The sequence below is a fragment of the Lactuca virosa genome, chromosome 4 (assembly GCF_052849685.1).
Source record: "Lactuca virosa cultivar CGN04683 chromosome 4, Lactuca_virosa_CGN04683_v6, whole genome shotgun sequence".
NCBI lineage: Eukaryota > Viridiplantae > Streptophyta > Magnoliopsida > Asterales > Asteraceae > Lactuca > Lactuca virosa.
This window is the reverse complement of record NC_136429.1, coordinates 260,652,281-260,675,113: the sequence shown is the minus strand read 5'-3', so window position 1 is coordinate 260,675,113 and position 22,833 is coordinate 260,652,281. Positions and strand designations below refer to the sequence as shown.

The 22,833-nt window shown below is 34.4% G+C and overlaps 2 protein-coding genes across 6 annotated transcripts; both read left to right on the top strand.

The window, feature by feature from the left end:
* Nucleotides 1-216: 216 nt before the first annotated feature.
* LOC145108221 (actin binding protein) lies at nucleotides 217-7,689 on the top strand. Of its 2 annotated transcripts, none has more exons than XR_013708118.1 (15): nucleotides 217-978; nucleotides 1,305-2,224; nucleotides 2,338-4,526; nucleotides 4,627-4,750; nucleotides 5,176-5,247; nucleotides 5,354-5,452; nucleotides 5,562-5,603; nucleotides 5,687-5,767; nucleotides 5,861-5,993; nucleotides 6,080-6,174; nucleotides 6,248-6,319; nucleotides 6,411-6,527; nucleotides 6,661-6,729; nucleotides 6,810-6,871; nucleotides 6,993-7,079. XR_013708118.1 is itself a non-coding variant. In XM_079045230.1 (15 exons), the coding sequence occupies exons 1-15, from the start codon at nucleotides 906-908 to the stop codon at nucleotides 7,133-7,135; spliced, it is 4,296 nt and encodes a 1,431-aa protein (XP_078901356.1). In that variant the 5' UTR covers nucleotides 220-905; the 3' UTR covers nucleotides 7,136-7,689. The 2 variants fall into 2 exon arrangements, 1 of the variants encoding a protein (XP_078901356.1); XM_079045230.1 differs by having other exon boundaries at nucleotides 220-978; nucleotides 6,805-6,871; nucleotides 6,993-7,689.
* A 9,240-nt stretch (nucleotides 7,690-16,929) lies between these two features.
* LOC145108222 (formin-like protein 21b) lies at nucleotides 16,930-22,425 on the top strand. Of its 4 annotated transcripts, XR_013708119.1 has the most exons (18): nucleotides 16,930-17,122; nucleotides 17,634-17,732; nucleotides 17,826-17,867; nucleotides 17,952-18,032; nucleotides 18,117-18,201; nucleotides 18,297-18,780; nucleotides 19,053-19,152; nucleotides 19,244-19,348; nucleotides 19,471-19,512; nucleotides 19,607-19,687; nucleotides 19,762-19,894; nucleotides 19,985-20,079; nucleotides 20,154-20,225; nucleotides 20,322-20,438; nucleotides 20,544-20,612; nucleotides 20,726-20,801; nucleotides 20,980-21,186; nucleotides 22,075-22,425. XR_013708119.1 is itself a non-coding variant. In XM_079045232.1 (17 exons), the coding sequence occupies exons 2-17, from the start codon at nucleotides 17,649-17,651 to the stop codon at nucleotides 21,114-21,116; spliced, it is 1,803 nt and encodes a 600-aa protein (XP_078901358.1). In that variant the 5' UTR covers nucleotides 16,930-17,122; nucleotides 17,634-17,648; the 3' UTR covers nucleotides 21,117-21,283. The 4 variants fall into 4 exon arrangements, 3 of the variants coding, with proteins under 3 accessions (XP_078901358.1, XP_078901360.1, XP_078901359.1); XM_079045232.1 differs by lacking the exon at nucleotides 22,075-22,425 and having other exon boundaries at nucleotides 20,980-21,283; XM_079045233.1 differs by lacking the exons at nucleotides 16,930-17,122; nucleotides 22,075-22,425 and adding an exon at nucleotides 17,149-17,411 and having other exon boundaries at nucleotides 20,980-21,283.
* The last annotated feature ends 408 nt before the right edge of the window (nucleotides 22,426-22,833 follow it).

The following is a 22,833-nucleotide window of genomic DNA, read 5'->3' as shown; positions in this document are numbered from 1 at the left end:
ATTAGATTTTTATGTTAAAAAATAAACGTTGAAATTAAACAATAAACTAACTTAAAATTTTAAGATTTTATCTAAGATTTCTTACAAACAAGAAAATAAAAACTATCATTTTTTTAATGTAAACAAAAACATCATAAAATATGAAAAAACAAGAAAAATAGCAAGGGTCCGAGAGTCGAGTTGCCATGGAAGAAAGCAAAAATCACATTTTTGTAAATCCCTTTGACAACAATATACTCCAAACTTTTTTTTTATCTCTTTCATCTTTATTTCTTCGAACTTCAAACCCTTAAATCTCTCCATATCTTGTTCATAATCTTTCTTTGTTTGTTCTTTTAGATTCCACGTGTATGTGATAATCACAGATTTGCATCTCACTGATTCATACAATTGGTACAAAGGTTCGGGTCTACGATTCTTCTTTCCTTTTTCAACACTCCCCCATTTCATTTCATCCATCTCTCCATGTGATTTCCAAATCATCATCAAATTGGCAGAAAAACCACATGCTTCTTCCTCCTATTGTTTCGATCGCCATTTCCCTACCTATAACTTCCCACAAACCCTATCTCCACTAAACTTATCTATACTTCATCATTAACTTCACCAGAATTTCTCTTTAATCAGCTGACCCAGATTAGTAGATTTATAGATTACGCACACACCCACCTTGTATTCTAAGCTTATATTGGGGGATCGAATTCGCAATTGGAGTTTAAAATCGAATTCAACACTTCTCTTTGATCGGATTGGTGCTATTTATTACTGGGTGTAAATTAGAAACGACAATAGGACAGGTGCGAGATCGATCTAGGTATTACAGAGTCAACATTTTTGGGTTGAAGAAATTGAACATACAGGGGTCAAGATTTTGGATCCGGTCGGAAGCGTAACAGCGCCATTAGATGGCGCTGTTCAAACGCTTCTTTTATCGCAAGCCGCCGGATCGCCTCCTTGAGATCTCCGAGCGGGTTTACGGTATGTTTCTAATTAAAGCGCCCCACATTTTCGCTTATCTTCTAGAATCTCGGAATCCATAGAAGAATCTAAGTTCACCTGCTAAATATTCTCAACACATTATTCAAATTCCCTCTTTCCCGTTTCTTTTGGGTTGAATTCGTAATTGGTTGATTATTTCTTCGAATTTTACTCAAACAGTTCGATTTTTTCTCCTGTTATATCGGATTTATCATATGATCTTACTTCAGCCCCCATTTTCTGTTTCAAATATCTTTCTTCTAGAGTTGAAATTTGGTTTAGGTCCAAAACTTTTCTACCTTCTGATTGACAAAATTTATGTGCAGTTTTTGATTGCTGCTTCTCGAGTGAAGTACTGGAAGAAGATGAATACAAGATGTACATGGGTGGCATTGTTGCAGAACTCCAAGACTACTATCCCGATTCATCTTTCATGGTTTTCAACTTTAGAGAAGGCGACAAAAGGACCCAAATTTCAGACATATTATCTCAATACGACATGACAGTAATGGAGTACCCTAGACAATATGAAGGGTGCCCAATGTTACCATTAGAAATGATCCATCACTTTCTTCGATCCAGTGAAAGCTGGTTATCATTAGCAGGACAACAAAACGTGCTCTTAATGCACTGTGAAAGAGGAGGGTGGCCTGTTCTTGCTTTTATGCTTGCAGCTCTTCTTCTATTCCGTAAACAATACAATGGTGAACAGAAGACTCTTGATATGGTATACAAACAAGCCCCTAAAGAGCTTCTTCATCTTCTAACACCTTTAAATCCTCAGCCTTCACAGCTGAGGTATCTTCAGTATATATCAAGGAGAAATTTGGGTTCTGATTGGCCACCTTCAGACACACCATTAGCTTTGGATTGTATCATACTTCGTGTCCTTCCGATTTTTGGTGAAAAGGGTTGTCGACCTGTTGTTCGTGTATATGGTCAGGATTCATCTTCAACAACAGCTAATAGAAGTTCTAAGCTTTTGTTTTCATCTTCAAAAACCAAAAAGCAAGCACGTTACTATCAACCAGAAGAGTGTGAGCTTGTGAAGATAGATATTCATCATCGTGTACAAGGTGATGTTGTTCTTGAATGCATACATTTGGATCATGTAAGAGAGGAGATGATGTTTAGAGTAATGTTTCACACAACGTTTATTCGAGGTAATGTACTTATGTTGAGTCGCGATGAAGTTGATGTCATGTGGGATTCAAGAGACCAGATTCCCAAGAACTTTAAAGCAGAGGTAGGAAAGTAGAAAACTTTGATTTTATTTTTGAATCTTTTTTATGTTATTTGAGAAGTGAAAGAAGTTGAATGCGTACTTATACATATAGATATGTAATTATGTATTATCAGGTGATTTTTTCGGATGCTGATGCTCTATCATCTATGATCAACACAGAAGGAGAATTTGAAGATGGGAGTGAGACAGAAAGTCCTACACCTGAAGAGTTTTATGATATGGAAGAGATTTTTAGTAATGTAGTTGATACGCAAGATGCAAAAGTGGAATCTGAATCTGAATTTGAATCTGATACTCTTTTATCTAAAGACAATGAATCGGATGCTGAAAATTATGATATAGTCTTGAAGGAGGAAGCACAGCCTGAAAATAAGGTGAAAAAAGGCAATGATTTGGGGTATATTAATGGTGGTTTGAAGCTTACAGAGGTGGTTGCTAATGAAGTTGAAATAAAAGATAAAGAGGAAAGGGAAGAGAGTCCAGGGAAGAAGGGTAAAGATGGAAGAAAAGTTTCGGGAAACTCAAAGCAAAAAGGAAAGCCACCGGAAGCTTCTGTGAATTCAAGAATTGCAAAACCGAATGTGGTGTCAAGGTGGATTCCTCCTAATAAAGGATCGTATACGAATTCATTGCATGTGTCTTATCCACCAACGAGGTATAATAGCGCGCCACCTGTCCTGGCAGAATTGGGGAAGAAAAAATCAGGTGAAGGTGCAGGGAATGGATCAAAGAAAGATGTTAAAGTGGGCGAGTCTTCACCTGTTCGGCGATCTGGTAAGTCTCTAGGTTCTAGTGCATTGAAAGATCTTGTTGAAAATTTGGAAGAGAAATCAGTGAAGGTTACTACTCCACCTCCTACACCACTGCCTCCAGTAGCAATCAGGGCACCTCCACCACCACCACCTCCTCCACCTCCTCCACCTCCACCTCCACCTCCTAGTTCATATGACATCTATATCGATGATGAAGTTGTGCCTGCTTCTCCACCTTTGCCTACTAAACAGGTTCCACCTCCACCTCCACCACCTCCTCCACCCCCACCTCCAACGTATGGAGCCACATATTCTCCACCTCCACCACCCCCACCTCCAATATATGCAGCCAGATCTCCTCCACCACCACCCCCACCCCCACCTCCAATGTATGCAGCCACACCTCCTCCACCACCCCCACCCCCACCCCCACCTCCAATGTATGCATCCGCATCTCCTCCACCACCACCCCCACCCCCACCTCCAATGTATTCAGCTTCATATCCTAGTTATAATGCCCCATTACCGCCACCGCCACCGCCACCACCACCGCCCAGGTATGGAGCTCCATCTCCGCCGCCCCCACCCCCACCCCCAATGTATGGAGGAGCCCCACCTCCATCTCCACCTCCACCACCGCCACCACCACCTTTCTCACGAGGTACTGCACCACCACCGCCACCACCACCTCCTCCAAAGTATGATTCCCCATCACCACCTCCACCACCACCGCCACCACCCCTACCTCCTTCGCGAAGTGCACCATTCCCACCTCCTCCTCCACCACCTCCCCCTATGGCGACATATGGAACTCCATCTCCACCGCTTTATGCAACACGTGGACCTCCACCCCCACCTCCACCTCCACCACCAACCCATGGAGTCCCTACCCCACCTCCTCCTCCAATGCGTGGACCCCCACCACCCCCACCTCCACCACCAATGTATGGAAACCCACCTCCACCTCCCCCACCTCCGTTCCGAGGAGCACCACCACCTCCTCCTCCACCAATGCCTGGTGGTGGTCCACCGCCACCACCTCCACCAATGCGGGGACCACCGCCTCCACCACCTCCACCTGGAGGAGGCCGTGCGCCTGGACCACCACCTCCACCCCCTCCTCCTGGAGGTCGTGCACCTGGACCACCACCACCACCTCCTCCTCCTGGAGGCCATGCACCTGGACCACCACCACCGCCCCCTCCTCCTGGAGGCCGTGCACCTGGACCACCACCTCCGCCCCCTCCTCCCGGAGGTCGTGCACCTGGACCACCACCACCACCTCCACCTGGAGGCCGTGCACCTGGACCGCCTCCTCCACCTGGACCACCTCCAGGAGTTGGGCCACCACCACCTCCACCGGGAGGTCGTGCGCCTGGACCTCCAAGTTTTGGGCCGCCACCACCACGGGGTAGAGGACTTGCCCGCCCTGCTGGAATGGCGGCAGCACCACGAAGATCAAACTTAAAGCCACTCCATTGGAGCAAAGTTACCAGGGCTTTGCAAGGTTCCTTGTGGGAAGAATTGCAAAGACCTGGCGAAACCCAAAGGTATTTTCCACTTTTTTTTTTCTTTATTTATAAACATTATTATTATACAGAATTTTTTTTATATATGTTTTTGATTTATTATGTGGTTATTGAATTGTAGTGCAGCAGATTTTGATGTGTCAGAACTTGAGACACTGTTCTCAGCCATTGTCCCAAAGAAAGATACTTCTAAAGCAGGAGGACGCCGCAAGTCTACCGGCTCAAAAACTGAAAAAATCCACTTGGTAATTAATAAAAAAAAAATTTATTATATTTGAAATTACTTTTACTTCTATTAGATAAAGGACATATTTTTCAAAAGTTACTTCTCTAACATTTGAAAATGTAATAAGTTCAACTTACGGATTTCAAAATCCTAATCCCAAAACCTCACATAAACCCTAGTTTACCCAGACATCGGTAATGACAAATTGGACTACATCGATATGATATTCTTGGAGCACACATGATTCTTCTTCAATTCTAGGCTTCATGTGAATGGTATAATTGCTTATAGACCAATAGATTACTTTTAGAATATTGACAAGATTTTTCATGTAAACCCGACCCTTTGAAAATGGACTAAATAAGTTTGAGTTTGAGATATGTTATGTGCCATTTAGCATATTGATCTTCTTTTCCTGATTGTTATTGCAAAATTGTTTATCAGATGGATTTGAGGAGGGCCAATAACACAGAAATTATGCTCACCAAGGTTAAGATGCCACTTCCTGACATGATGGTAACTTTTTTTACAACTATTTATTCTTTTTAGATCAACTTCTTCACAAAATGTGTTTCAAGAATGAAAATTTTCATTATAGCTCTCGGATTAATTCTTGATACAGGCTGCAGCTTTAGCTATGGATGAATCAATCTTAGATGCTGATCAAGTAGAGAATCTTATCAAATTTTGTCCTACTAAGGAAGAAATGGAGCTTCTGAAGGTGAAACCTTTTTCACTTTATTGATGGGGCATTTTTATTGGGTGTAATAATAAAAGTTTTACTTTCATTTATGAATTATGTATTCATCTTCTTCATTGCAACTTTTCAGAATTATACAGGTGACAGGGATATGTTGGGCAAGTGCGAACAGGTTAGTACCCAGATCATGTAATATTTTATCTTTTTATGAAACGTTAAATGCTCATCATAATTTTTTAAAATTTTATCTCCCAGTTCTTCTTGGAGCTCATGAAGGTGCCACGTGTCGAATCAAAATTACGAGTTTTTCTGTTCAAAATACAGTTTAACACCCAGGTATTTTCTTTTATGTTATAATTGGAGTATGCTAATCATAATTTTCTTTTTGTATATATTTTTGTCATTATCTCATTTTGACATTTCTTTCAGCTTTCTGAGTTTAAGAAGAGTTTAAACACTGTAAATTCTGCATGTGACGAGGTCAGGACTTCTGTAAAGTTGAAGGAGATCATGAAACGAATTTTGTATTTAGGAAATACATTAAATCAAGGAACTGCAAGAGGTAAAAAAAATCCAACCTTGTTGGTTATTTCATATCGAGTTTTATTAAAAAAAAATAAATAAATAAATTTTATACAAAATTTGCAGGTTCTGCGGTTGGTTTCAAGTTAGACAGTCTTTTGAAACTAACAGATACACGTGCTTCAAACAGCAAAATGACCTTAATGCATTACCTCTGCAAGGTACAACTCCCTTTTGCTATTTATATAGATTTTGTACAAGTCCCTTCTGCATAAAATTTCAAGTCTTTTACAGGTTCTTGCTGCCAAATCACCTGCCCTTTTGGATTTTCATGTGGATCTTGTTAGTCTCGAGGCTGCAACTAAGGTTCACAGCTTCACTTATTTTCTCAAAAAAAAAAAAAGATTTTTTTTTTTTAAAGAAAAATGATAAATGAAAGGGCGTTTCTTGGTTGCAGATACAATTGAAGTCTTTAGCAGAAGAAATGCAGGCCATTATCAAGGGACTTGAAAAGGTCAGACAAGAACTAGATGCTTCTGCAAACGATGGCCCTGTCTCTGAAGTTTTTCATAAAGTAAATACACAAACATTTATTTTACTCAATTTCTTCTAATTTGATATCTTTTTTTTTTTTTTTTTTTTTTTGTTTTTTTTTGTTTTATAAATTTAGAATCTGATGCGAATATTTCTTTTTCTTGCATTGTTAGACTCTCAATCAGTTTATCAGCATTGCTGAGTCAGAAGTGGGGTCCGTAACGAATTTGTATTCTGTGGTGGTAAGAATCAAGAACAACCCTTTTAATTATTTTTTTTTAAATATTTTGTATTATTTTATAATGGTTGTGTTGCAGGGTAGAAATGCTGATGCATTGGCATTATATTTTGGTGAAGATCCTGCTCGTTGCCCTTTTGAACAAGGTAACATATTTAAGTGGCATGTTCTTTTTATAAGCAATAATAATAATAATAATTGTTGAATTGCATATGTTTGAAAGTATAAGAGAAGAATGATGGTTTATTTATGGCTATGTTTGTGCAGTTACACAGACCCTTTTGAACTTTGTGAGGCTGTTTAGAAAAGCTCATGAAGAAAACTATAAACAGGCTGAACTAGAAAAGAAGAAAGCTCAGAAAGAGGTTGAAATGGAGAGGGCAAAGGGTATTAACTTAACAAAAAAATAAATATAAAATTACAAGAATATGCAAAGCATGTTGATGATACTCACTACCCACACACCCAGAAAGAAAGTCAAAGGGTGTTTGTTGACCAAAGGAACCTGAAAAGGGTATGGTTGTCCATGCACATACACATATACATACACCCACAGTTCCTGCAAACAGCTCTCTGCTGTAAATACAAAGACACATGGCATGATGCTGTTTCGAGGTGAAGAAGACTTGATGAAGAAAATATGTTGACAAGAATGACAATGACCCTAGAGATTAATAACAATGTAGATTATGTAGTCATTAACCATGTATATATATCTACTAACCTTATACTAACATAACATCCATATTTGATTATTCACTTTGTATCATTAGGGAGAAATTGGTTATATTAGAGTTTTTGACAAGAAAACTGGCCATAAAATTTGTTGTATATAGAACTAGTAGGTATAGGATATGATAGCAAGCTGGGAATAGGCCACTCTCGGTGTAAGTAATGTTGTAACAAAATTGAGATTTAGACACATTTTGTTTATTTCAATTTCACAAAATTGTTGGGTGAGTGATTCTAATGTTCTTGGAATACCCAATTCACTTGTCTTCCATCATCCATGATTCCATTTGCAATAAGAATTCTTCTCCATTCTCAACTTCAAACCACCCTAAACCCTCACATTTTCGATCCTAGTCCTGACCTTTACTCTCTCTTTCCTCTATTTCATACTTTTTGTATTAATAAATGGAATACATGATGTATTTATAAGTAAACTAAGAAGAGTTTCGTTCACAAACTAAAATGATTTTTGATGTACATCCACTTGATTTCATTTTTGATCTCTTTATAATAACCACATACTCAAGAGATCGTGTCGTATTTTGAACCTACTCCATTAAAATTTCACAGGTGATGAACACCTGAACAAGTTCATTTGATGAACAAAAATTCATATATGCTCAGTTTGAAAATAATCTATATGCAAAACCAAAACATATAACAAAAGGGCGCTGATTCTTCCAAGGAAGAATTTCATTAAGCCACTGAAATACAAGTCCAATTACAAGTATATCCTTGTTTAGGTATGTGGAGATTTTAATTCCGTTTAGTTCGCCATTTCTTCATAAAGCTATTATACCAAAAATAAGAAATTGACATTTTAGAACCCCATCTTTTTCCTTTGAGGTATTGACATTTTACAACCCCATCTTTTTTTTCCTTTGCTCTTCCTTTATTGTTTACATCAATATCTTTTTTTACAATAAATCCATCATCTTAATATATATATATATATATATATATATATATATATATATATATATATATATATATATATATTGCCGTTGTTTAACCACCATGTTTTTTAAAGATGATATAAATATATTAATCAGATAAAACTATTACACAGTCAACCACTTAATAGAAAAAAATGATTGAATTCTAATATGTGATACCCTTTAAAATTTGAGTTTGTGGAATCGTCACAAACACTAAAATCGTCAACTTCTATCTTTGTCTTCCAAATAAGCAATGAAGTATTTGATAATATTAATTATATAAGTGATGAGAACGTAAGGTTTGTGCTTCTTATATGAGAAGTCTCAAGTTCAAAATCTCAAGGCTTTCAATCACTAGATTTAAAAGTGTATCCAACTTTATCACTTAAACGGTTTCGGCTTAAAACAGGTAAAAAAATCGGTTTTCGGTTTTTAAAATATCTGATTCCTAACCGTCGGTTCAGTTTTCTCAAAACATGTTTTTAACAAAACTGATTTAGTTTTTTCGTACTGGTTTCAAAAAAACGGGTTCATTCTGTACACCTCTACACATGAGTAGTTTGAATATTTGATATGCATTAGTTTGAATTTCTTTAATCGGACAATGTTTTATTGTGATATGATATACTTTAGTTTGAAGTTATGTTTTTTTTCCTGTTGAATGATTGATTGTGTAATAGTTTTATCCTTTATAAAATCTTTATAAAAAGTTAGATATGTGAAGAAATTACCAAAGAAAAAATAAATATTAAGATGGGGACTCATCAATTTATAAAATCTTTAGAAAAAAGTTAGCTGTGAGAAGAATCACCAAAGAAAAAATAAGTATTAAGATGAGACTCATTGTCAAAAAAAAAATGATAGTGAAAACAACAAAGAAAAAAAAATTGAGAAGGGGTATAAATTGTCAATATATTATTTCAAGTATAAATGACGTAAGAAGAAACAACCCAAAAAGCATTAAAATTCACCATATATATAAATATGGGTATAATTATCATTAGACTCATAGTTTTAGTGTATAGAATGAACCCGTTTTTTGAAACCAGTATGAAAAAACTAAACCGGTTTTGTTAAAAACATATTTTGAGAAAGCTGAAGTGCAGGTTAGGAATCAAATATTTAAAAAACCAAAAACCAATTTTTTTTTACCTGTTTTAAGCTGAAACCGGTTAAATGAAAAAGTTGGATACACTTTTAAATCAAGTGATTGAAAGCCTCGAGATTTTGAACTTGAGACTTCTCATATAAGAAGCACAAACCTTGCGTTCTCATCGCTTATAAAACTAATATTATCAAATACTTCATTGTTTATTTGGAAGACAAAGATAGAAGTTGGAGATTTTAGTGTTTGTGACGATTTCACAAACTAAAATTTTAAAGGGTATCGCGTATTAGAATTTAATGTTTATCTGATTAATATGTTTATATCATCTTTAAAAAACTTGGTGGTGTAAATAACGACAATATATATATATATATATATATATATATATATATATATATATATATATATATATATATATATTAAGATATAGATTTATTGTAAAAAAATATATTGTTGTAAAAAAATATATTGGTGTAAACAATAAAGGAAGAACAAAGAAAAAAAATATGGGGCTGTAAAATGTCAATACCTCAAAGGAAAAAAAAGATGGGGTTATAAAATGTCAATTCCTTATTTTTGGTATAATTGTTTTATGAAGAAACGGACTAAACGTAATTAAAATCTCCTATATATTTAAAAAGGGTATACTTGTAATTGGACTTGTATTTTAAGTGGCTTAATCAAATTCTTCCTTGGAAGAATCAACATGACTAGTCAGTTTGAAAACTTGCCATATGATTCAATCGTAGTATATATATATATATATATATATATATATATATATATATATATATATATATATATATATATATATATATATATATATATATATGGTTTCAATGTAACTGATATATGATTTCAAGAGACAATTCATTATTGGTTATCAAACGGCAAGAACTATTACTAAGGACAATAACTAATGGATATGACGTTTAAGAGGTAATTTACTAAGGACAAGAACTATTACTAAAGACAAAAACCATTACTAAGGACAAGAACTAATATATATCCCTCTCTTCAATGTAACTACTGTATGATTTCAAGAGGTAGTCCACATAAATAGTTCCTAAAGTTGAAGTCAATGTTATTAACAAATTTACATAAACAGATGGATATTATGTTCGAAAATGATGACATTAATAACTCGCGGTCGAATGCACCTCTTAAAAATTAAAATAAACGACAAAAGACAAAAACAATAATAATTGAAATTGTCTATAGTGTATCAATGCTTTATAATCGTAAAACAAAATATGAAATACAATCATTTATAAATAAAATCCATACACAAACACATATAATTCGTCGTAGTAGTAGTAGTAATAATAATAATAATAATAATAATAATAATAATAATAATAACTAGAGAAGTGTCCCCCGCTTTGCAGGTGTCGGAAGCCGGCATTGTCGTTTTTTTGTTCATTTGGTGCCCTCTCTTTGTCAGTACAATGACTAGGTACGATGGCAACATCGGAGGGGCTTCGAGTGGACCTGGGAGCCGGAGGCTGAGATGCGGGAGCATTATCCAGATTTTTTCTCTGCATCAGACTTCAAGGAATAAGTCTAGTTCAAGTGGGGGAAGAGTTGTAACACCCCGACTTTCAGGTATTCTCAAATTCATCCATTGGTTTTAATTATGCCATTTTGGTCCTTGGATTGGAAGGAAGTGGCCATGGGAAGCCCTAGTGGCAAGTTTGTAATTTGGATGTGGGAGGAGTACGCTAAGCGTACATGTGAGTACACTAAGCGTACTAGGGCGTACCCTAGAACACTGGGCGTACACATATGTACGTTGGGCGTACTCATGTCCGAGTGAAACCCTAAATTTTAGGGTTTGTGGGCTATTTAAGCACCTTTATAGATCATTTACCCCCACCTTTCCAGCCTCCAAGCCCTTGAGTCGTTTTTGGCAAACCCTAACCCCATAAGAGTGTATTTTGAGCTAAAAGTGTGTCCTTTGTGTGCTTAAGGAAGAAGGAGTTGCATCAAGGAGCTTAGAAGTTGAAGCAAGCTTGTGGATCTTGGATCATCACCTTCTTGGGAAGCTCCAGAAGGTAAAAAGTCTTCACCTTGATGCTTTGTTTGCTTAGATCTCATTTTGCTAGCTTTTTGTGGTTCTTCTTGTCTCAAAAGTCCCATTTTTATGCATGATTGGTTTGGACGTTTTGGCCTGTGCTTTCAGACCCTAGGAAGGGTTCTAAACCATAAAAATGAGGCCCCTTTAGCTAGTTTGGCTCCATGCATCTTGTAGAAGGTCTTAATGGATTAAGAGCTTGTGTTAAGGACTTTATGGACGTGTAGAGTCATAAAGTTGGAAACTTTATGACTATAGTATGCCTCTCGACCTTGGATCTGAAGTGGGAGCTTAAGTGTTGAAGCCATTAAGCACTTAATAAAGAAAATGGAGTTGCGAGGTTACGCCCTGCGTACTCGGTCAGCTCCCCCGCAATCAGTCAATGCGAGGCTTGCGTACGCTGAGCGTACCTCCGGAGTACGCCCCACGTACTCGCATGGAACAACCAACTTTGAGTTAACTCGGTTGGGTTGACTTAGTGGATTTTAGGAGTTTGACCATGTTTGACTGTTGAGGGTATTTTGGGATTTTGATGGAATTTGCCACTTAGTGGATGTAGGCATTGAGTAGATAGCTGAGATTCGGAGTCGGGCCTTATTAGTTCTGTTCAACTGTGAGGTAAGTTTTCCTCACTATCTTGCTGATTATCAGCCCTACTACCCCCCACAGTACCCGTCTCATCCACCTCCGTCCGGCCCTCAATAGGCCATCTATGCCTCTCTCCAAGCATCGAGGACGATGCTATTTTTTAAGCTTGGGGAGGGGCATCCATCCATGCAAATGGATCCCGTTGCATGTAGGTTGCAGTTTTGTACATATTGCATTTTTTTTTTACTTTTTCATTTTATTTTTCTCTCGTTTTCTGCATTTTAAAATTTTCAAAACCAAAAAGATTTCCTTTATATCCTGATTTTAATATTTTTGCATCTCAATTTTTGCATTGCATAATTTTCCAAAAAAACAAACTTCCAAATATTTTATTCTATGTTTGTTTTGATCCAATCCAAGGCAACCTAATCTTCGAAAAACAGTTGAGTTGGTAAGTGAGTCGTATGCATTGAGATTAGACTTTCTCTTTTTATTAAAAATCTCAAATCAAGCTAAACACACACGAACACACCTCCCGAAGCTACACGTGCAAAACAGAAAATGAAAGGTTTTCAACACCGGAGCATAACGACATGTATAAGTTAACCTTTGGGACATGTGACCTATCTTATGAGTAGTAAGTGCTCAATTGGACCCAAAATGCCAAATTCAAGAAATCATAAAAAGAATATAAAATTTCAATGCACCGAGCCTTCCAACACTCTAAAAAGTCCTTTCTGCCTATTCCCTTCTAAATACCCTGCTTGGGGACATAGTTTCCAACTATACTTATGGGTCTTTGCGTGTTGACATCAGTCCCCCGATAAAAATGTCTTAGAAGCCCCTCACTGTAATAGACCGTGAGATGTACAACAATAGAAAAGTCAAGGAAATATAAAGAAATAAGCCTAGAATATAAGTTAAAAAGAATATTATGTGTTGTTATATATATATATATATATATATATATATATATATATATATATATATATATATATATATATATATATATATTAAGTTAATCCGTGACCTTTGAGACTCGAATGAGTAAACTCCGAGGGGTGTTCTACACCTAATCGCCTAAAGCTGAATTGTTTGGGACTGATTGGGTTAAAGTTCGCTACACGGTTCCATAAAAAGTCATGAACTTAATTTTATATATATATATATATATATATATATATATATATATATATATATATATATATATATATATATATATCATCCCTAATAAATAAAGATCTTTTTGACACATGTCACATTCTCATTTATTTTGCCACATGTAATTTTGTGGTTATTTTAAATTAATTTTTATTCTACATGTCATTTTATGGTTTTTTCATTTTATTAAATTTTAGATAATGTTTAAATTCAATAATAAATGCATATCAATTTCATTAATGAACTTTCATTCTAATTTCAAAATTACTAAATTAAATATTCATTATTTTTTTTTATTATTTATCTAAATTATTTGTTTAAATTTAAAAGAGAAAAAAAACACTTTAATTTTTATAATTCAATATTTTCTCATTTTTCTTATAAATTTATACTTCTCAAATGCTTAGAATTTTGTATTTAGTTTTTCTTTTAAATAAACTCATGTAATACATGGGTCTCACACCTAGTGTGTGTGTATATATATATATATATATATATATATATATATATATATATATATATATATATATATATATATATATATATATATATATATATATAAAGCTACTCTGTGGCCTTTGAGGTTCGGACAAGTAAACTCGAGTGATCTCTTTAAATCTAGCATACTAAGGTCATCTGGTCTGTATCTGTTGGTTGGAAGTCCGTTACATGGATATCAAATAAAGCCATGAGCTTTATTTGTAGGAAAAATATAATTAGATGTTATGTATATATAATTTTATTTATATTAGTAATAGTTTAATTGAATAATATGCATCACTGTATGTACTCAAGTTAGGAAAAATGTTTGGCTGCCAAAAGATCCCCTTGGACTTGGACTTGAACTTATGACATTAGGACTAACTGTTAACTACTTTGACTGGTGTAAGTGGTTTGAAATACGTAACAAATCTAGGAAAATTTTATGGAATTTTTAGAAAAAGATTGTTGTTAATAAACAAATAGTTGGAGTCGGTCATTGTCATATTTTGTAAAATAAAGATGATTGAGCATATTTTTCATCACATGTGTTTTCACGAGAGTAAGATCATAATTTGTTCAATGTGCTGACTCAATACTAGTAAGAGTGAATAAGTGTTGTGACTTTTGATTCTGTTAAGTTGCATTAGGGAGTGGTCAAAAGTCTTGTTTTTATTGTTATATAATTTTGTGGGACTAATGCCAAGTTGAATCAAGGTACGGCGTGTACATTCTCAACTACGCTACAAAAATAAGGTTAATTTGGTTGGATCCCTTTCATGTTTGTTTTGGTTATTGCATTAAGTTTCAAAAGTTTGGATTTTGATTTTTTGTTCTTTTTTTCTTTTGTTCTTTTGTTCTCTCCGATCTAAATTTTTCTTGTTCTTTATTGGGGACAAGAAAGGTTCAAGCTTGGGGAGATTTGTTAGGTGCATTTCATGCACCCATTTTGTAGTTTTATTTCATAAAAGTGCATTGCATCTAGGCTTAAGCTCATGCATTTTACATGTTTTTCGGGATTCTCCATGACATTATTTCACTCGCACACTTTTGTGATATTTTAGGGACTTTTGGAGGTGGGATCTCTCTTGATGAGGTGGATAAAAGATGTGGACAAGATTTCAGGACTTGCGGAGCATCGAGGATGAAGATATTGAAGAATTGAAGATTTTGGCAATTCAGGGAATTACGCAGGTCGTGTAAACTATAACCTTGAGTTTACACGGGCTGTGTAATCGAGCATACTTCAGCAACGTACTTTGAAGACCCAACCAATCTGAGCAGTCTACTTTTGCAATTACACGGGCCGTGTAAACGACAATATTAATTTACGCGGGCCGTGTAAACGTGGACGTGGGTTAAAAAACAGTTTTTCATCTTTCTTAAAAGGGTGCAACCGAATTCATTTTCTGGTCTGTCGATTTTGGGAGCTTTCTGGGCGATTTTCTAAAGGAGTTTGGAGTTGATTAACAGTTGGAAACATTTGGATTTCATTTTGTAAGAACTTTAATTTCCTTTTCTAGATTTGTGTTCTTGTTCTATTCATGTGTGGCTAGAACCCTAGATTCTCCAACTTTATGTCTTGACTTTTAGTTGTGATTTCAATCATGTGATTTGATGTTTGTTTCTAATTTCTATCTAGTGAATTTGAATTCGTTTCAATCGAATGTTTGATTTTAATTTTAATTCTTATTGGCCATTTGAATTAGGGTTAAATCATTCAAGTTATCTATTTTGCAAAATACGTAATTGTTTTGTGAAATAGAGCAAGTAACAAGCACTAAATTGAATTCTTTAGAATAAATCTAGTGTAAGTCATATTCACACATTCATATGCCCCCGAGCTTGTGAGGAGTATTGAATGTTGTTGGGAACATTCACATAAATTTTATTGCAACCTTTTGATTTATATCTAAGAGCTTGTTTAGACTTAAATTAGAAGGTTAGGTTATTTTCAGAGAGCTTGTTTTGAATTTGACATTGTGGTGAATGAGAAGTGTTTGAGCTTGTTAGCACTTCTAAGTACCAACTTAGATAAAATCGAACAAATATCATTTCATCCATGGAATCACATTGCTAAATGTCTTGCATAGAGTTGGAGTCCTTACAAATCTTGAATTTGTTTTATTTAATTGATTATTTACTTATTGATTTAGTCTCTTGTTTAAATCATTTCATATACCCCCCCCCACTTCTGTGACCATATTTGTACCTTACGCAAAAAGGTATAAGCACATGTTCCGTGTCTCTATAGATTGACCCTGTTTACGTTGTATTACATATTTTTTAGTGCAAAGTAATAGTGTTTTTGGAGTCATTTTGTAACCATTTATTTGTTGGGTTTGACACTCCTAACAATAGACCACCCCGATCACACATAAAAATAATTTTTGAAACATATCCACTTCCTTTTGTCTTTGTTCTTTTAACAACAACCACATATCATAGAAATCGTGCCATTTCTTGCACCAAATCGGTTAAATTTTCACGATTACTAAAGACCTAACAAATATAAATATATAATTGGCCAGATAAAAAAAATCCACTAAAAATATAACATACAACAACTTACGAATAGACTAAAATTATCCATAAAAAATACATACTAGGTTAGTTTGAAAACTTGCCATAAGAATGACGATCGACAATTTCGTGAATATTGTTATGAATTGAACAAATATTGAATTGAATTTAATCAAACGAATCTTTTATATAATGTATAAAGTTAAAATTATATCAAATCAGTTTTTTTATTATTAAAGAAAAAGATAAAGATTTTTCGAATCAAATCAAAGCCTTTGGCTTTAAATCTATTATCCACGGTACTTACTTTTTTATATGTTTTTCTTTTCACTTTTGTGTTTTGTGTTATGTAGATAATATTAATGTACGAATAGTAAGTTTTAATTTTTAATAATAATAATAATAATAAGTTTTATTTTTTTAATAATAAGAATAATATAATAAATAAAAGAAAAAAAAACAATAAAAAACATAAGGGATGTCACATCAAAAAATAAATATCTGATTAGATTGAGTTTAGGGATAAAAAAAGGAAAATGGATAATTATAGCAGTCCTTTAAAAATAAAGTATATTTATTGAAGCTTTCAAAGCCCATAGGTATAAATAAATGATGAGATGCTCAATTCCTGGATCTGCAGACCGTATCTATCTAATCAGGCGCCAAACAAAAAGAAAGATGAGAAACAATCAAACAACAGACGAAGAGGAGTACGTAGATATCGGAAAATTGATGTTTATGCTGATGAATTGCCGTTCTTCACGCTGATTGGCATCGGTCGGAGCTTTCAACGGTAACAAAAAGAAAAAAAAAAATCTTTAGCTGCGTTTTGCTTGCATCTCCTCTCCTCTCCTCTCTAATCTGTTAATCTGTATCCAGTATTTCACTTCTAAATTTCTGATTTCTGTGGAGAGATATCAAGGGAGGAGGACGATTGTCGATTGCCTGCCCTTTGGCTTCGAAATTCAAACCTCAACTACGTTTTCCCCCACTTTCCCTTTGGCTTTGTCGATTTATCGCCCCTTTAGTTTTGGATACAATTGTCGATTGCTGTTTTCCTGCAATCGACAAATCCACAATCCGTAATATTCACTTTTGAATTTGATTGTTCTGTGAATTATTATTTTTTGTTTTGGGATGAATTTGATGTTTTTTGTTATTATTATGTTCTGTTTTGTTTCTTTTTCAATTTTCAGATCATCAATCACTCTACATGCATGATATAATTATAATTATGGCAGTGTTTGTACGCTTGATTTGTCTTGTAAATTAGTTAAATAAACGCAATTTTATTGTCAACACAGGCTGCAGCTTTAGCTATGGATGAATCAATCTTATCTGATGATCAAGTAGAAAATCTTATCAAATTTTGTCCTACTAAACAAGAAATGGAGCTTCTCATGGTGAAAACATCACTTCATACTTATATTTATTTATGTAGTGACAAAGTTGCAGTTTTCATTCATGTATTCATCTTCTTCATTGCAAGTTTTCAGAATTATAGAGGCGACAGGGAGATGCTGCACAAATGTGAACAGGTTGGTAGCCACATCATCTATTATTTCTATCTTCTTTCCATGCAACTTTAAATTCTCATAATTTTTTACAATTTTATCTCCCAGTTCTTCATGGAGCTCATAAAGGTGCCACGTGTCGGATCAAAATTACGAGGTTGTCTGTCCAAAATTCAATTTGACATCCAGGTATCTTCTTTTATGTTACAACTAATCACATATTTCTTTTTATATATTATTATTATTATCATCTCATTTTGACATTTCTTTCAGCTGTCTGAGGTTAAGAACAGTTTAAACACTGTAAATTTTGCATGTCATAAATTTGGGGATACATTAAATCAAGGAACTACAAAATGTAAGAAAATCAGCCTTAATGGTTAATTCATATCGAGTTTTATATATTTATTCAAAGAAAAACCTTCATTTTTACTTATTATATATTTTTTTCAGTTTCTGCAGTTGGTTTCAAGTTAGAAAGTCTTTTGAAACCACCACCACCACCACCACCTCAACCTCCAGGGCCACCATCTCCACCACTTTATGCTGCATGCAAACCTCCACCCCCACCTCTTCCTCTGCCACCACCAACCCATAGACCACCACCCCCACCCCCTCCACTTCCTTCTTCGAAGCCGTCTCTACCTCCCCCACGTCCGTTCCTAGGACCACCACCTCCTCCACAACCACAAAATCCGATGTGGGCACGACGGCGTCCACCACTTCCACGTAGAGGCCGTGCACCTGTACCACCACCATCACCATCACCACCACCACCACCACCACCACTTCCACCACCACGAGCATCTACACACCCTCCTGAAATGTCTGCAGCACCTCAAAGATCTATGTTAATGCCACTCCATTGGATCAAGCTATTCAGGGCTTCACAAGGTTCTTTGTGGGAAGAATTGCAAACACCTGGAGACCTCCAAAGGTATTATTACATCTACACCCAAAGTTTTAGATTAAATTACAGAAATGGTCCCTTTGTTCTACAAAAACCAGCAGTTTCAGTCCAAAAGAATTTTTTTTGTAACCATTCTGTCCTTAGGTATGACAGTTGTTATGGTTTTGATCCCTGATCAATGAACAAATGACATCTTTTTTTTACCTTTTGTAAACCCTAGGGACCAATTCTGTAATTTACTCCAAAGTTTTAGATATTCTTCTGATATGTTTTTGATTTATTATGTTGTTATTGAATAGGAGTGCAGTAGAAATTGATATGTCAGAACTCGAGGCAATGTTCTCTCTCTCACCCATAAACCCTAAGAAAGATACTTTTAAAGCTGAAAAACTCCACTTGGTAATTAATCAATTAAATAAATGACATTGTTTATAAATGCTCTTAATTTGTCTGATGAATAAGTTCAATAAAAGCCAATTTTATTTTGCAGCTACAAGCTGCAGCTTTAGCTATGGATAAATCAATCTTTGATGCTGATCAAATACAGAATCTTATCAAATTTTGCCCTACTAAACAAGAAATGGAGCTTCTCAAGGTGAAAATATTACTTCATACTTCATACATACATATATATTTATTTATTTATGGGATAAAAAAAAAAGTTGCAGTTTTGATACTTCCATTTTTGTATTGATCTTCTTCATTGCAACTTTTCAGAATTATACAGGTGACAAGGATCTGCTGGAAAAATGTAATCAGGTTGGTTGCCACATCATCGATTATTTCTGTCGTTTTATACAACTTTAAATTCTCAATTTTTATTTTTGTTTTTTTATTTTTTTTTATCTCCCAGTTCTTGCTAAAGCTCATGAAGGTGCCACATGTCGGATCAAAATTACGAGTTTTTCGATTAAAAATTCAATTTGACACCCAGGTATCTTCTTTTATGTTATGCTAATCACATTTTTCTTTTTATATATTATTAACTTATTATCACATTTCTTTCAGCTTTCTGAGTTTAAGAAGAGTTTAAACACTGTAAATTCTGCATGTAATGAGATCAAGACTTGTGTAAAATTGAAGGAGATCATGAAAAGAAATATGTATTTAGGGAATACATTAAATCAAGAAACTGCAAAAGGTTAAAAAAAAAAATCAGCCTTTTTGGTTAATTCATATCGAGTTTTTTTATACATTTATTCAAAAAAAAAAATTTATACAAATTTTTCAGGTGATGCAGTTGGTTTTAAGTTAGACAGTCTTTTAAAACTCTCAGATACAATCTCTTCAAACAACAAAATCACTTTAATGCATTACATCTGCAAGGTACAACTCCCTTTTGCTATTTATATAGATTTGGTACAAGTCCCTTTTGCATAAAATTTTCAAGGTTTTTACAGGTTCTTGCCTCCAAAGCACCTTCCCTTATAGATTTCCATTTGGATCTTGTTAGTCTTGAGTCTGCAAATAAGGTTTTTCACACTTTTCAACCTATTTTCACAAAATTTGATTTTTTTTTTAAAGAAATTGATAAAATGAAAGGCCTTTTTTTTTTTTTTTTCTTGCAGATACAATTTAAGTCATTAACAGAAGAAATGAATGCCATTTGTAAGGGACTGGAAAGGTTTAAGAAGGAAACATCTGCATCTGCAAATGATGTCCCTGTCTTTGAAGTTTTTCATAAGGTAAGTAAGTATACAGACATATTTTTTATGCAATTTCTTTTAATTTTTTATTATTCTTATAATTTTGTATATTATAATAATAATACTATTGGTTCCATTTGTTAGAAAGTGAATGAGATCATCAGCTTTGCTGAATCAGAAGTGGCATCTGTAACAAATTTGTACTATGATGTGGTAAGAATCAAGAATCAAGAATCAAGATTCAAGAACAACCCTTTTGATTAAAGGACAGATTTGGTAATTTGTATTATATAATCAAGTTGGAGTTTATTATTTTTGTGTTGCAGGGTGGAAATGCTAATGAAATGGCTTTATATATTAGTGAAGCATTTGGTGAAGACACTGCTTGTTCTTTTGAACATGGTAAACACATTTATTTTTTTGTAAACACATTCAATATAAACTTCAAGAACATTACGAATAACTTCAAACAATATTCTATAACTATTATACGGTTTTATATTATATGTTGTATTTTGTAAAAAAAAAATATCAAATATCATTTTTTTGAAAGTATGTTACCTTTTATTTTGTTGTGCAGTTATAGAGAGCCTTGTGAAGTTTGTGAGGGTGTTTAGAAAAGCTCATGAAGAAAACTGTAAACAGGCTGAACTAGAAAAGATAAAAGCTCAAAAAGAGATTGAAATGGAGAAGGCAATGGGTTTTAACTTAACATAAAAATCTTCTCTTTTTGGTTCTCCATAGTCACAAAGTCAAAGGGTGTTGACCGAATAACCACCTGAAAAGGGTATGGTAGTCAATGCACTGTAATTACATACATACATACATACATATGATGTTTCAGTGTTTTTAAGGTGGTTTGAAGAAGCTGATCTGACCTTAAATACTAGTTTCACTTGACAATTTTAACAATGTATATTATAGTGTCATTATTAACCATGTATATATATATATATATATATATATATATATATATATATATATATATATATATATATATATATATATATATATATATATATATATAATAACACGATGTCTACATGCAAGAAATAAGCATATGTACAATCATTAGAATCTTGTATAGATTATATGTGGATATATTCTGAGTACTGAATGTTTGTTAATTTTGTATACACTAATTTTTTTTTTTTTTGTCAAATGTTTAATTTAAACTAAAGTTTCCAATATGACACTGATCTTATTTCAACTTTATGTGTTTTGATGGTTAGAAGCATATGATTCGGAATGCAATAATGTCCAATGATACGCAAGTATTAATTTGTTTGCATACGCCTTTCAAATATGTGCATATGCATAGTGATTTTAGTGCACATGGATATTGATTTTAGTGCATATAGATAATGTATATACATACATCGTTTTTATGGTGTTTGTCACTTGCAAACATGAACAGTAGTGAATATGCCGTTTGACAAACATTAGATGTTCTACAGACAATAGAGGGTAAAAAGTTATAATTTCCATAATTTGAAGTCATGGACTTCTTCATTTTTGATAATGTTAGATGCATTTTTATGTATTTTTTTTGTTTATTTTACTTTTGTTTTGCATAACATTTTCTGTATATTTTTCCGCATTTTTAGTAATAAATTGGACAGTTTGTGCTTAACTGAAGAATACCCGTATTGCTCATATTTGAAGTATTTTTCAGGGAAATTGATGTGGAGCATGATTTGGACTTGCGGACAACTGGATTGGAAGATGGAGAAAACACATGTGGAAGCTGGAAGCTACTTGGAATGAAGATCAAAAGATTGAAACGTGAAAAAGATCCATTACATGACCATGCTTCACTTCACTTTCGAGCATCTATGGGGGATTTTTGAAGCTTAAAAACAACAAAAGAAGACCACGACTCCATTACATGACCGTGTTTTGCGCCCAAAGCCTTATTTCAAGACGAATTTCTGGCGATTTTCGAGTTCTAAGTACCACGATTTGATGTATTTGTTTACTTTTGTAAGACTATTCATTTTCAGTTTTTAGATTTACTGTTTTTGATATGTTTTTAGCCATGTCTGACTTAAAATCTTAGATTTTAGTCTTGCATCAACTTTTTATGCAATTTTTTTTAAATGACAAACACACACACACACACCCTCTATACTACTCCTAAATTACTCATTTTTTGTTAGTACTTGTGTCGCCTAGCTTTTTCAGTAGTCGTGTCGCCCAGTTTCCAACAACTATGCATCCATCATTCCCTTTCCTCGCCTCCTCTGCGAAAGGAAGGGGGGGGGGGGGAAGGGTTGGTACGACACTATACATAACTGATTTTTATTCCGAAGGGGTAGAGTTAAAGTACATGAAGAATTGATACTGTGCGTGATAGCGTATTCCCGAGGTGACATTAATATTCCGGATCGAAAGAGCAGCCTCGTGGTTTAACCCTTGGTAGTCTCATTGCCCG

Excerpts from the sequence above, each read along its gene's own strand:
- LOC145108221 (XM_079045230.1), top strand. The coding sequence starts at position 906 with ATGGCGCTGTTCAAACGCTTCTTTTATCGCAAGCCGCCGGATCGCCTC. Across the intron at positions 4,751-5,175 it reads AAACTGAAAAAATCCACTTG|ATGGATTTGAGGAGGGCCAA; the intron begins GTAATTAATAAA and ends ATTGTTTATCAG. Across the intron at positions 5,604-5,686 it reads TGTTGGGCAAGTGCGAACAG|TTCTTCTTGGAGCTCATGAA; the intron begins GTTAGTACCCAG and ends TTTATCTCCCAG.
- LOC145108222 (XM_079045232.1), top strand. The coding sequence starts at position 17,649 with ATGGATGAATCAATCTTATCTGATGATCAAGTAGAAAATCTTATCAAA. Across the intron at positions 17,733-17,825 it reads AAGAAATGGAGCTTCTCATG|AATTATAGAGGCGACAGGGA; the intron begins GTGAAAACATCA and ends GCAAGTTTTCAG. Across the intron at positions 19,153-19,243 it reads AAGCTGAAAAACTCCACTTG|CTACAAGCTGCAGCTTTAGC; the intron begins GTAATTAATCAA and ends TTTATTTTGCAG.